The sequence below is a fragment of the Aspergillus stella-maris genome (genome assembly GCF_047715825.1).
Source record: "Aspergillus stella-maris strain CBS 113639 unplaced genomic scaffold BDV14scaffold_26, whole genome shotgun sequence".
NCBI classification, from domain to species: Eukaryota; Fungi; Ascomycota; class Eurotiomycetes; order Eurotiales; family Aspergillaceae; genus Aspergillus; species Aspergillus stella-maris.
The window spans coordinates 205,085-218,919 of record NW_027396820.1 but is presented as its reverse complement, the minus strand read 5'-3'; the positions used below and the strand labels follow the sequence as shown (position 1 = coordinate 218,919).

The following is a 13,835-nucleotide window of genomic DNA, read 5'->3' as shown; positions in this document are numbered from 1 at the left end:
TAGAAGTGCAAGAGGGTTCTGGAGCGAGTATATAGCATACCCACCGAAATATAAGTCTGGAAATAGCAGGTGATGGTGGCTTGGATTGTTGATGTCTGGATAAATTCAAGGTGATGTTTGCACTGTTTGGCTCCCTTATCTCCAGCGATCGGCGTGGTATTTGTGTATGTATGGTATCGTTTGTTACCAGATGGCGTCTCGACTCCTTTGAGGTTCGGATGGACAAACTTCGATCATCTTGCGATCTTCGTGCTTGGGTTGATAAATTGGTTTTTCGATCGAGAAACCGATTTTTAGTCCACTGAGGTGAGTGATCCAGGATCTCAGCGACTGTCTCATAGCTAAGTCTTAAGTCACTCAGATCTTGGTTCCGGTTCGGCGGGCATCTATTGATGCACCACGTCCAGTCTCTCGCCCAAGACCTCACAGCGTTCGGAATAGAGAAAAGATTCTTCAGATCCGAGATAAAATCGGGCTACCACTAAGCCGCTCAGCTACTCATTGACTTCTACCGCTTCGTACAACATTACCTGCAACACAATCACAACAAGCGTCCCACCCCGAGTCATGGATCTGAACTCTGAAGGAAACAATATCGAGTGGGCCATCGCCGATCCCAGCTCTTCTCGCCCTTTGAACAAGCTGCAGTGCACATCAGATCCAACCTCGAACTCTCTTATTGGAGCTTGACCGACTCAATTCGGCGTTTGCAAGCACCCGTGAACAGTGGACGGCCCAGTTGTTCTTCTGATCTGACCCTGTTTAACCCCATCGAACCATGTGGGGGGCAAGCATGTCCCTGATCCTCGATAAAAAGCGAGGGTGCAGAAAATGTGATCGTTGAGTTTGCTCCAACCTCCCACCTCAGAACTCACGCATCCCCGTCGTCATGAGTGAGAAGGAGGTCAACCCTGGGGGTATTGCGAAAACGGCCGATGCCGAGTTGGCGGTTGAAGTAAGTTCCAGGCTTCAAGAACCTAGAGTCTGTAGAAGGCTGATTTCTCTTCAGAACGATGTTGTCGACCCAGAGCTCCAGGGTAGAGAGAGGGCGTTGGTCTGGAAGCAGGACCTTCATATCGTTCCCCTCAGCGCGTTCATATACCTTCTATGCTACCTGGATCGATCGAATATCGGTAGGCCCTCAGAGTTCTATTCAAAACTGTTGCTAACAGACGTAGGGAATGCCAGAATAATGAACTCGGAGACCGGCAATGACCTCTTAACGGAAACAAACATGTCTTCGTACGAATATACGTTCGTAACCTGTCGCCTTGTTCGGTCCATCGGAAACTGACGCTTTTAGGATCGCACTCATGGTCTTCCTGATCGCCTACGCTGTTTTCGAAGTACCCTCCAACTATCTCCTCAAGAAGCTCAAACCAAGCGTGCGTCATCCAATGATCAGCATCCCAACTTTATACTCACGCTGCACAGAGATGGATCGCATTCTTAATGCTCTCTTGGGGAGCAGTAACGATGGGCCTAGGCGGGGCACACAGCTATGCCCAAGTCACAGGCATCCGCTTTCTTCTCGGAGGTACAGAGTCGCAACTGAAAAATACAGTACTCCACTTACTGACCCTTCAACAGTCCTGGAAGCCGGCCTCTTCCCAGGTCTCGTCTACTTTCTCACCTTCTGGTACCGTGCCTCCGAGCGCTCCATACGCGTAGCCCTAATCCTCGCCTCCGCAACACTGGCCGGCGCATTTGGCGGCACAATCGCCTATGGTGTCGGTCATATGAATCAAGTCCATGGACTCTCAGCATGGCGGTGGCTCTTTATCATTGAGGGTGCGCCGTCTTGTGCATCTGCCGTGCTGGTTTGGTTCATTCTTCCGGACTATCCCGAGTCTGCGAGTTGGTTGTCGGCCGAGGAGAAGGCTCTTGCTGCGAGAAGGTTGGAAATTGAGGGGTCGAAGGGGGGCGCGGAAGCGATGAGCTGGGAGGATTCCAAGGGCGTTCTGCTGGACTGGCGGTTATATGCACATTATCTGGTAAGACTTACACCTTTCTCATTGCCCATAGAAGGCCCAGCACGACGATACTGACCATACCATCAGGTGTACTTTGGCATCTCCGCGCCATTCTCCAGCCTCTCGCTATTCACACCAGCGATCACTAGCGGCCTCGGGTATAGTAGTCTCAAGGCACAGCTTATGACTGTTCCTCCATGGGCAGTAGCATACGTCGTGACCTTGGCCGTCGCTTGGTCCGCAGATCACTTCAACAGGTACGCCCAATCAAGCATCCTAGGAAACAACAACTTGTAACAGGTCACAAGACTCACACTCCTCACAGTCGCGGCCTCCACTCCGCGGTCCTCTCCCTAATCGGCGCAATGGGCTTCCTAGCCTCCGCTGTTCTCCCCGCAGACGCATACCTCGTACGTCTTTCCTCTTCTTCAACTGCTTCCCCCCCCCCTCCTCGATCATCAATCCTTAATATCCACTCACTAACCAACCCACACAGAGCCGCTACGGCTGCCTAATAGTCGCAACAGCCGGATCCTTCGGCTGCATCCCACCACTCCTCGGCTGGCTAAGCGCCAACATCCGAAGCACAGCGGGAACAGGGCTAGCAATAGCGCTGAACGTATCCTTCGGCGCACCGGGGCAGATTATCGGCGTGTGGATTTATAAGAATGATGAGCGCGAGAGGGGGTATCCGACGGGTCATTGGGTTAATGCGGCGCTTTTGTTGATGGTGTGTGTAGGGTGCGTCGGGTTGAGGGGGTGGTATGGGTGGAAAAATCGGGGGTGGAAGGCGATGGCGAGAGGGGAGCCTGAGAGGTTTGCGTATTAACTGTTGAATCAAATTGGGACTGGGACTGGGAGTCGGAGGGTGAGATTGAGGTTGAGAAGGAGGGTGGTCTGTGCCTGTGTCCTGGACCGTGCTTATTTTTGAGAATTGGAATGGACGGATACCTTGAAGGAAGAATCCAATTGTTTCAAGTCAGTTTTCCACACAAAAACCCTTGCCCTCACAAGACTCACAAAGGCCCAGAGACAAGAAGAGGGTGATATCCATACGTAGACACAGTAGAGCCATCCCCAAATCACCCCCTAGTCCCTACCTAAAAATCCCACATCCAGGCCCCAAACCCATAAATAATAACCCCCCAAGACGAATGACGCAAAACCCCAAAACCCAAATGGCCCGTTCACCGACCCGCCCACAAAAAGAGTATAGTAGGGACCTCCGCGACTGCACTATCGCAGACTATCATCTTCTGAACCATGGAACGCACACCGCACGTGAAGCCTAGCTCAGGGCGCCGACTCCAGTTTGATTTAACGGGTTACGGGGGGGAAATAAGGTTAAGGCTGACGGTTGCGTTCCAAGATCTGGTGCTGAGATTCAGATCTGGTTCATTTATTTTTCCGATGTTTGAACTGATACAAACTACAGACTGCAGAGGGAGATAGCGAGATAGGGGGTGAGGGACCCGTACCTAGTCTAACTTTACATGACGCTACCTACCTACTACGTACTCCGTACTCTAACCGCACATTTGCTGTACCTAGCGTAGGGCAAACAAACCCCGAGGATCCACTGCTCCTTTCTCCTTGACCTGCTACTGTGCGGTGATGCCATTGGAGTCTGGCCTGCCTACATACCTACCAATCCAGTAGGAGATCGGCCAGATCTTTCTCTGCAGTACCTAGGTGCAGTCTGCACTCTGCAATCTGCCGATGCAGAACAGCCCAATCTCCAATTTTCCGGATGTTATAACTGAAGGACGATGTAGGGCAAGTGAGCTCCGGCTGCAGGATTGCGAAGGCCAATTGCTATTGGCGGTTATTCAAGGAGTCCACTGACTTCCATTGACTAGACTACTCCAATGCAACTGAACATGAAAGAAGATTCTGGTCTGCGGTCTGCCCCTCGGTGCCCCGCCTAGATGCTCAGGCGGACTTCAAGGCCGTTCCTACCAAGCCCGAGCGCCCTTCGAGGAGGCAGAAAAGACACTAAAAGGAGATTTCATGCGTCATAAATGTACTCCGTAGTCAGTGGTGCTATGCCGCAGGGTCCATCGGCAACTCCGACTTGCCGTAGAAAGAAATCAAAATAGAAGATCAATTGTATTGAACACCGAACCATGTCCGACGCCCGGTGATATTGCTGGCAATCAATTGGAGAAGTAGGTGACAATAGCCAAACTGACTCCCAGTTGCTTGTAGAAAGAAATGTTCGCGTTCTGTTCCTGCCGAATGTGTACCTAGTATAAATCCACCCGCTTGCAACAAACGTTCCCGTATCAAAGCAAAAAAACAAATCACAAACTAGCAAAAAATGTCGACAGCCGGTAATGTTGTACATATCTGCGAGATCGGCATCAATCCAGAGCGCGTCGCATGCAATGTCAAGTTGTGGCAGAGCGGACAAGGTCGAGATGTGAATCCCTCGGGAGGGCAAGTCGAGAAGAGAAGAAAGAGAAGTGAAAGAGACCCAATCGTACAACATCCCAGCCTATTCAAATTTGACGGTCCCCAAAGGCGGTCCTCGACTAGGTGGCTGACAAGCCACAGGATCCAGGTCTTTGAGGGCTACCTCCGCAGCATCTTCCATAGCATTCTGGACGAAGTCGCCGTCGAACCAGTATCGGGCGGCGTAGGTGCGTCCGTCGGCGATGACATGACAGGACCACGCTGTGCGACCTCCTATGAGAGAAAACACCGTCAGCATGATAAAGAAAAATTCTGACGGTCCAGTATAAAAGTCGGTGAGGGGTGAAGACTCCACTCTGCCGCTGCAACGAAGTGGCTGCGTTCAAGATTCTGTATGCCTCTTCGTTTTGAAAATGTACCCACTCTGCCATCCCACAAAGAAGTGGAATGAGCGAGCGAAATCTTGCCAGCCATGGCGCTCGATGCTTCAATAAACAGGAAAGAAAATGAATAAAGGCAGGAAAGAAGGATAAGCTCACCTCGCCGGTCGGAAAATGTGTTGTATTTCGGCTCGGGAGCGCCAGCTTTGGTGCAGTAAACTTTACAAACTCATGTTAGCACATCAAATGATCAAACCACTGCGGAGGCCAAGCGAGACGACGGCAAAAAGGGATGCAGCGTCACAGCACTTCCCACAAGAAGAATAGCTGGGATGTGGGGCGTACTTTCAAGTCTCAACCGCCAGTCATACTTGATATCGAGCCTTGGATCAGACATGGTGGGAGGACGGAGAGTTTGTCAGGTCGTGACGTTCTAGAGGGCTCTTCTGGCTGTCTCACGGAGGCAGGCGAAGGATGCGAAGAAATTGGAGAGGATGGACGGGGTCTGCTGGGGTAGTGGTGGTCTTCTGTTGTCTGGACTTGTGATCAAGCTCTGTGTGTGTGTGTGTGTGTGTGTGCTGTGGCAACGAGAGGATGTAATTGTGAAGAAGATCCACGAGAGCAGTTTGGAAAGAATATGATGGAGGAATATTCAAGAGAAGTAATGCCAGAGGTTGAAAAGTGCTTTATTCTTCTTTCCCCTCTCTTATCTAGAAAAGTTTTGACCTTCCTTTTCTTAAGTCGAAGAGACGTGGTGGATATGGGGAACAGCAGGCGTATAAAACTGTGGGCCGCTTCTTTAAAATAGCGTCCTCGGTGCTAGTAGGTCAGTTTCTCTTGCCCATTGGCGTGACAAACACGGAACCTAACCACCAGAATCTAGCGGATGGGCTTATGCATGGTCGATGGACATGGCACGGCGTCAGCAAGTTACCCCCCTCCATTACTCTCCACTCAAAGAGTGCCAGGGCATGGAGAACCTGCGGATCATTTGAGGCTGCACCGGGAACGGGCCGGCGCACGCCGACGACGAATATGGCTTTGAAGAAACGCCAACGCTTATGGAAAGCAGGGCCACTAGTCCCCGCTGTGGTTAGGAGAGATCCATTCAGTCGACAGGGAACAGGGCGACAACGAGAGTGACGTTGTTGCACAGGGAGGAAAAGTGGTTATTCTGGACCGTTTTGGACGAATCATGCACTCTTGAATTTCAGTACTCTAATTTAATTTCCCACATCACAGTTGACTGGCGGACCACTAAGATTTTTTCCTCTGTTCCGCGCAGAACGAGGCGGCATCGGGTATGAACAGGCCTAAGCTGCTGCCTCATCCAGGACGTGGCTCCGAAGCAGGAACGAGAAAAAGGAAAGAGAGTGATAAAGCTCGATAGCAATGGAGGGGCCATGAGGGGCATGGTCTCGTTGCCCAAAAGCGGAGAGTGGCCCATTGAATAACGACGAATTGGTGTTGATATTGCACGGATTGGGCCACTCACAGAGTCGAAGCGGATCCAGAACCATGCCAGCTCATCAGGATGATTAAAACCATCTAATATTCGATCTGAATGAACAGGGGATCGGTCAAGGCCATCCCGATCCCGCCAGCCCTGGAATCTCAAACGGTCAGGAGTAAGACAGCTGCGCATGAATCATTGGCTCTCCGAAGCGGTTTGCAGATTGTAAGCGACCAAGGGGCTGTTTTAGGTTGCCTGGACTGAGGTGTTCCGCGGCAACAGGGGGCGTTTCACGCTCAGGGCGGCGCTAAGATGCATGACAAGAGAGCAATAGATGGGAATCGGCCAACTGGGGCCAGGCTGTTGTTGGCTCAAACAGTCGTCTGCTCAGCAGGTTCTAGATTGAAGAACTGCCAACAAAGACTCAGGCGGACTCTCCGGACAGTCTCATCGAGTTCGAGTTAAGAAGTCATAGTGATTCGTTGCCTCCGAGCTTGGGTAGTTGGGCACTAGTCTGTGCAGGGCTCATCGCGTGTCTAGAGCATGTTGGATGGTGGGGGAGGAGTAGCTGGTAGTAGACGGTGGAAGTAGAAGCCGAGGGAGAAGGAACGGCATTCGGAGATGAAGGTGATGACTATGATGATGAACCTGCATTAAAGAGGTGAGATTGATAAGTTGGCGCCAACTGGAGGGGTGAGTGAAGCTGGGAGAGACGGAGAATGGAAGGAAGAACAGTTGTTGTTGAAGAGGAACCACGGGTGCAGGTGATCGCGCGCTTTCTTTTTCTGCCACGAGCCTCGATCTCCCCACAGTATACAGTTATCTATACTCTGTTTGCATATATGTATGTATATATATATTCAAATATACTATGTAGTGTACGTGCAATGTTTATAGAAGCTGAGTACAGACAATTTTATGGTACTCAAGTACCCGTTGTTCTATAGAACACTCTAAGCGAACATGAATACCCCCTCTACAGTCATACAAGGTCGGGCAGAAACAAGCTGCAAGAATATACATGTCAGATCCTGGTCTGTCTGTGATCTCTTTCATGCCTGACGAAGAGATGCAAGACTAGCCGAGTCTCGTTAGTCTTCTATACATGCCCCAATCATCAACGTACAAAATCCAACTATATGCGCCGAGTAATATCGCCCAATCAATGGGCGCCAACGCCAGCATTTTTCAAGATAACGCTCAAAATCGGCACGAAAAAAGGTTTAATGGACAAATGAAGTGAGGCGAAGCTGAAAAAACCTGCTATCCAATGATTCCACCAAAAGTCATGCAGGTCAAAGCTGATCCTCGTTTACTGTCGAGTCTGTCGTGCACATCACTGCAAGTCATGCGGATCGATTGGACTGGGTACCACCGTCGAACCGCCCCGATGTATCCACATGGGGTGCATGGGGGTATCAGACGAACCGAGGAAAAAGAAAAGAAGAAGAAAGTACTGTCAGTTTCATCACCAAGGTCGTGACAAGAAAAGGCATTAGGTTGAGAATAGATCTCCGCGACGCTCGTCTGCTGAACTGGCAGCACACCAAACGCCGATGGAACATTGCCATGGCATTGGGCTAGCATCTTTCCACGTCACTCTAGACGCTGGCTTGTCTGATCATTAGGATCACCGCTTAAGGCCAACACCACGCCTTGCAAGGATGCGCGGCATGGCGTGCTTGTATTGTTGCCGGATCTGTTGTCTTATGATCGATGGAACACTTCATCGATGAGTCGCTTCGGTCTCGAGAGGGAGGATCGCATCGGGAGTATGAAATGGGAAGGGCCGCTTGAATGCCATCGCCGACGGATGCAATCATCCACCAGTACCATCAGACCTGTAGCTACAATCACACTGCATCAAAATAAAATTAGTTCGGATCTGGCGCAGCGACTATTTGGAGATGGGATCTTACTCGGCGACGTCATGCATGTCTCTGTATGCAGAGGCATCACTGATCCACATTGAGGAAGGGGGGATCCAGCCCCCCTTGCTCTCCTCCTCGATCGCCTCCATCGGTGTAAGGATTTCGGGCACAATGTGGGCGACTCTTTTGGACGTGCGCATGTTGACTAGGTGGTAAGACACTTCGCGCAGATCGCCTTCTCGGCGCGACTCGCGTCTCCATTGGTATTTGGTGCCCCAGTACTCATACTCGTATCGTCTCGATATTCCGGCTATCCTTCGCCTCAGTTCTACATGCGCGTAGTTGGAGAACTCCAGCATGATGCTATCGGCAAGTGCGGCCGGTCGATCGACACTGCCCTTAGGGCCAATGATCTCATCTTCGTAAAATCCGCTCTGCTCAGAAGCTCGCCGCTTGTGGTGTGCGCCTGAGAGGGGGCCATGCCCACTAGACCCTGGTCGCAGGCTGGCCAGCACACTAGTCCACGAGCGCTGAAGCATTGGCGCCTTGTCATTTGATGATATCGCCTTCCTTTCTGAGTGGCAGACTTCGCGTCCCGATTCCCGGCAGTAGCGGCGGAAGGAGAACTTTCTAGTGAACAGGTCATACATGCGCAGGTGGAAGAGGATTACGTCCTGCTGATACCCAGCTCGATGCGGCACCATCGTATCCACCCGGAGGTTCATGTTCCCATCCAACGTCGCATCATCATGGCGGATCAGCAGCCTCCGGCATGAAGGAAAGAGCTTGCCGAATGTTGAAGAGCTCGATGGGATTACATCCGCTAAGAACATGTCCCGTTTGCGATCTGTCACCTCGAACAAGGGAGGCTCTTCGTCGATCTCCTCTGATGAAGTCTCGGTCCCAAAAGTCGATGCTGAATCCTTCGGGTCGAACTCTTCTTCATCGTACAAGTCTAGTTCTTCGACTTGACGCTTTGACAGCGGCCGATCACTGTATATCGTTGGGGCGGTGCTTTTCGATCGATCCGAGGCATCGCTGTCGGTGGAGCTGGAGCTGGCTGCATTTCTTAGAGTTGTTGTCGCATCTGGACAAGATGATGTGGTGTAAGACTCCATGGCGGGCGCTAACAGAGACAGCAGAGAAAAGGCGAACAGGGGTGGTGGTTGTTGTCCTGCCCGATTGGGAGAGAGAAGAAGACCTCTGCAGCTTGAGGTTGGTGTCTGTCCAGAACGAGGAGAGAAAAAAAAAAGCAAAGAGAATAGAATAGAGGTAAAAAGAAGATATACAAGTGAATAAATAATAAATGTTCAGATCATAGTCACAGTGTTGATGTCGGACCACTCCTACTCAGACAGGAACCTAAGTTCTATAGCAGACCCTGGGTGAGGCGAGGGGACAGAGGGTTAATAATCTGCATAAATAGAACTGAAAGGTTATAATTCTATAGGAAATGAAAAAAGGGCGAGAGAAAAAGAAAGAAGTAAGTAGATCGGGAGAGGGCAACCCTGCGATTGTTGGCTGAAAGAGAGAGAGGCACGAAGCGAGGGGCCTGAGCAGCTGAGGTGAGTGGTGAGCAGTGAGAGGGTGAAGAGAAAAACATAGCAGATGACGAACTGTAAGAGACCCAAGACAACGCTCCGACAGAGTGGCGCAGGATGTTTGTTGTATCGGAGGGCAACGAAGGAGAATGCGCAGGCTGAGGGAGAAGCAGCAGCACAGGAGCCACGTCGTCAGGCTGGCCATACTAATCCTTTACTTGGCTGGACACATTCTCGACGTTGATCCCTTGATCGCCCAATCCAGGGTCAATCAATACCCAGGGAACCTAAGCTTCTTTATTATAGTTAGTTGTAGTTTGTGCCTTGAGTAGGCTGAGCAGTGGGTTCTGGTAGGCATCCCCATTCACCCTCGTAGTGTAGGTGTATACCTTGATTCTGGGGTGCCCAAGTGTATACTTCTGGAGGTATAACTCAGCCCCAGCCATCACCCGCACCACATCACGATCACCCGTTCCACTCTGAACTTTCCAGGTTCCAGAACCAGCCGACAGGATTTGCAAAGTAAGGCTGACCGGCCAGTCGGGTCCCTCGTTTTTTCACGATTATTTTCCGCGAGAGGCGACACAGCTCAGCGGGGCAAGTCGGAGAGCGAAATGTTGCCTGATTTATCCTCTGAACGGTCGCGCCTGCAGGGAAACAATTCCTGTGTTGCTCTCCCGTTTCACATGTCTACTCTAACCATCCCGTGAACTTGCTTGAGAGACGGGAAGCGGGAAGCGGGCAGAGTCTTGACAGGAGCGTTCGCAGCAATCATTCTTCTGGTGCAGATACTATACCTACCAGAGTTTGCTGGCCTAGAGTGAGTGCCCAAGGAAACTCAGTGCTGGATGGATGCCCGTCTTACGGTCCGGACCGAACTCCGCCAACCAAACTTGATGGCAAACACTGAGAGAGAATCAGAGAATCAGAGAATACGCTGACTGGCCTCAGGCGCAGGCACGCTGGCTGCCTTATTCCCTCCGACATCGGTTCCCACTTCAACATCTCGATTCCCAATCCAACAACGCTTCTATCCCCACATCCATGCAACAGCCTCCCAATGTCCCGTCAATAAAGCTCTTCTCTGTCCACCGATCAGCAATGAGATATACTTGTTTACCCTCTTAACCGCCCTAAATCCCCTACGGGCCAGACCCGTTACGACCACGACGTCACCATCAAACGCAAGTCTGGAAGCTTCCTCTACTCGTCAGTTCATGTTACTCGTCCAGTTCATGGTGCATCCGTATGTGGCCTGCGGTCTGCAGTTTCCTCCGGATGGATGGAGGGGAAGCACTCCGCACTCTCGAGTCCTGTATCACCACTGACCACGGGGTCGCCACGGGTATGCAACATTAACATTCTTGATTCGACGATCCCCGCGTTCAAGCCTGCTTTCGACTTAGGTCAGGTCAGGCCTGGCCAGGGCATCCATGCATCAACAGCAAGAACCTCATTAGTCAGACGATCGTTTCCGCGACTATGCACTGCATTGTGTACTACGTACGTCTAGCTCCACGGGAGGCGAAGTTCGAGTCATGACTAGGGGCATGATTACCCACCAGTCACCACCAGAGGGTATCACTACTCTATACAGAGTATCGACTTGCCTCACCGGTTTCCCGTTGCACTGCACCGTGAGCCCCCACGAAACGGGGAATATTCCGGTCAATTGGGCCAAATGGCATCGTGGCGTCACAAGACAACGACCTCGCAACTTGCCTAATACAGTTTTGGATGGGTAAGTATATGGACAGACACGGTAGTGCTGCCACTCGACAACCGACGCCACCTCTCTGTACCTTGTAGTCTAGACAGGAGACTGCTTGCCTCCTCTCGTTGCCTTGATTATTATCTCGAGGTCCTCTGTAGATATCAAACCGGGCCAGTCGTCTGACGTTGCGGACTGCACCATTATATCATTGGATGTGACCTCTCACCTTCCAGCATCCAACATCCGGAACCGGAGCCGGAGTACAGGACTTAGAGTACAGTGGGTGCAGTGCATCCATTGTCTCGGGGAGGGCCTGCTGGACAAAAAAAAAACGATATATTGTACGAAGACGCAGGTTGAGAACATCAACAGACAAGACAGTACGTCACTCGGAAATCTTTGCCGCTCTGAAGGAAGTCTCAAATCAAGGGTCAAAGTCCCTAGCTTCTGCCCTACCACATACATTGAACATTAAGACCCATAAGTGCCGGAATTCCGATCACTGGGCAGGTATAATTGCACTTTGGCTGTACTGTACTTTGCATCGTAAGCCAGTCCACAGGGGTCTCAAATGCTGAGAGTATACGCTGTATAACTCCCTAGCTTCCAAACATCGCAAGATTACAGTAGTACGCTACCCGGATCCGCTTTGATTACGGATCCATAATGCAGGCAAGGTGCAGTTCTTGAGTAGGCATCAGTGATCGGTCCTGATCTCGATGATGTGAATCGACGTCCCCTTGCAGCTTACAGCTTATACCGATTTCTGCTCCGTGCTCTGTTCCCTGTGCTCTGCAGGTCCCACCGGTGGCCGGAGGGGTGGTTCAGGCCAAGTCTCAGTACGGTGTACCAACGAGGCTACTACTCAAGCATTCAAAGAACCAGATTAGGCACTCACACAGTGACTGGCAGTGTTCAATAGCACCAGCACCAGTCAAACACTCTCGCACCTCAAAGACCGAAGAAGAAGAAATTGCTTGCTTCAATTACAAGTCTATATAGAGAAACAGACCGGAAATCGTTTCAACGATCATAGAACTCTATACAAAACAGAAGGTCTGAATATAGCGATATCCATCTATACCATCTACAGAAGCAAATACTAGAAAGCTAGACGTTCTGTATCTCCGTCTGGTACTGGTGAACAGGGGCAAATTATACCTGCGACCACAATGGCTGCGGGAGTTTCTCGCCCGGCTGGATGATGGCTTCCTGCCGGCAGTTCATGGTCGAGTGAGCTAGCAGGCCTGCGCGATTTTTCTGGGGTGGGTAGAATCCCACGTATGCCTCTCGTCGGGCTGGTGTTCCGACGGTGACGGACCATGTGTGCAGGCCGTAGTAGGTGGCGATGGAGTGGACGAGCCAGCGACTGCATTCACGTTAGTTTGTCCAAGTATAATTTAAGAGCTAGAAGATGGGCTTACCCAAACCCAGCAGCCCGATCATCAACCAGGCTCTCAAAAACCATCTTCTCGCCGGCCCGCTCATTGAACGTGCTCATTGTCTCACGCATACTCTGCAGATTCGACCGACGCTCAGGCGCATCATGCATCTGGCCGTTGCGGCCAACAAAGACAACCTCGTCTTCGGAGTCCTCGTCAGACGAAGACGGTGCATCAGCAAGACCGTCTTTCTGACGCACCGACTGCCGCGCGTTCCATCGCTCGATGAATTGTCTAATGTCTTCTTCCAGGTCTTGCAGCATACCGCGCGCAGCGCGGGCTTGCTTCAACTTCAGACGAAGTTCCTTGGGAATGTGATGTCTCTCCGTTCTCGCCTCACTTGCGGCTTGTTTCGCCGTGCGCCGGTCGAGGTGGGCGTAGTGCTTGTCCCAGAGTGGGGCGAGGAAGTACGGCATCGGCTCGTGACGGACGTGCGTGGGCTGTGGCATCCAGTCCTTGGAGGAGGGGGGTTCAGCCCAGGGGTTGTTTAGGAGGCGGTCTTTAAAGCAAGCCTGTCAGCAATTGCGAACCAGATAGCGGTCACATGTGTGCTGAGATGATGTCCAGCAAATCACACTGACTACACCATCTTCAGCCATGAGACATACCATTCTCCCAACGTTGTCTGCGACGACTGCCATCCTTGCCCTTTAGCAATGCCTCGCGTCTCTTCAAACTATCACGACGGAGCGGTTCCCGGCGACGGAAGGTAACCTTCGGTACTGGGGCGTCCCCTGCGGTTTGACCCGCAATCATGACCCTTGGTGCAGCGCTAGCGTTCGGAGCGGAAACGGGGTCGTCGAGGGGGATAGATAGTGAGACAGTCGCTCCGCGCAGGCCAGAGGTTCCGCGGACCGTCGTTGCCGAGTCCGTTATAGTCAGGCTTTCCAATGACGCAGCGGCCTGCTCCGTCCAGGCGAAAATCTCCTGGGCTTGTTGGGGCGATAATGGTCCCCGGACATCGCCTTGCGACGGAAACTCGGGATGTATAGCCATAGTGCGCTTTCTAGCGGAAAGAGTCAGACGTCGAAAATGAGCGGTACCGA

General features: G+C 51.6%; 4 protein-coding genes across 4 annotated transcripts; 1 reads left to right on the top strand and 3 right to left on the bottom strand.

Annotated features, from left to right (window-relative positions):
• The first annotated feature begins 153 nt into the window (after window positions 1-153).
• Window positions 154-2,996, top strand: BDV14DRAFT_173051 (putative MFS transporter). The gene is made up of 10 exons (XM_073768681.1): window positions 154-306; window positions 362-955; window positions 1,010-1,133; window positions 1,179-1,254; window positions 1,304-1,385; window positions 1,435-1,537; window positions 1,591-1,994; window positions 2,061-2,230; window positions 2,299-2,383; window positions 2,470-2,996. Exons 2-10 carry the CDS (start codon window positions 890-892, stop codon window positions 2,800-2,802), a joined length of 1,443 nt encoding a protein of 480 aa, XP_073628312.1. The 5' UTR covers window positions 154-306; window positions 362-889; the 3' UTR covers window positions 2,803-2,996.
• A 1,474-nt stretch (window positions 2,997-4,470) lies between these two features.
• Window positions 4,471-5,165, bottom strand: BDV14DRAFT_200047 (uncharacterized protein; the record flags this gene model as incomplete). The annotated part of the gene is made up of 2 exons (XM_073773429.1): window positions 4,471-4,661; window positions 5,114-5,165. 2 exons carry the CDS (start codon window positions 5,163-5,165, stop codon window positions 4,471-4,473), a joined length of 243 nt encoding a protein of 80 aa, XP_073628311.1.
• A 2,651-nt stretch (window positions 5,166-7,816) lies between these two features.
• BDV14DRAFT_57539 (uncharacterized protein) lies at window positions 7,817-9,506 on the bottom strand. Its single transcript, XM_073777068.1, has 3 exons — window positions 9,382-9,506; window positions 8,141-9,295; window positions 7,817-8,079 (listed from the first exon to the last, which is right to left on the bottom strand). The coding sequence occupies exons 2-3, from the start codon at window positions 9,208-9,210 to the stop codon at window positions 7,929-7,931; spliced, it is 1,221 nt and encodes a 406-aa protein (XP_073628310.1). The 5' UTR covers window positions 9,211-9,295; window positions 9,382-9,506; the 3' UTR covers window positions 7,817-7,928.
• A 2,996-nt stretch (window positions 9,507-12,502) lies between these two features.
• Window positions 12,503-13,785, bottom strand: BDV14DRAFT_200045 (uncharacterized protein; the record flags this gene model as incomplete). Its single annotated transcript, XM_073773428.1, has 3 exons — window positions 12,503-12,716; window positions 12,772-13,288; window positions 13,398-13,785. The coding sequence occupies 3 exons, from the start codon at window positions 13,783-13,785 to the stop codon at window positions 12,503-12,505; spliced, it is 1,119 nt and encodes a 372-aa protein (XP_073628309.1).
• Window positions 13,786-13,835: the final 50 nt, after the last annotated feature.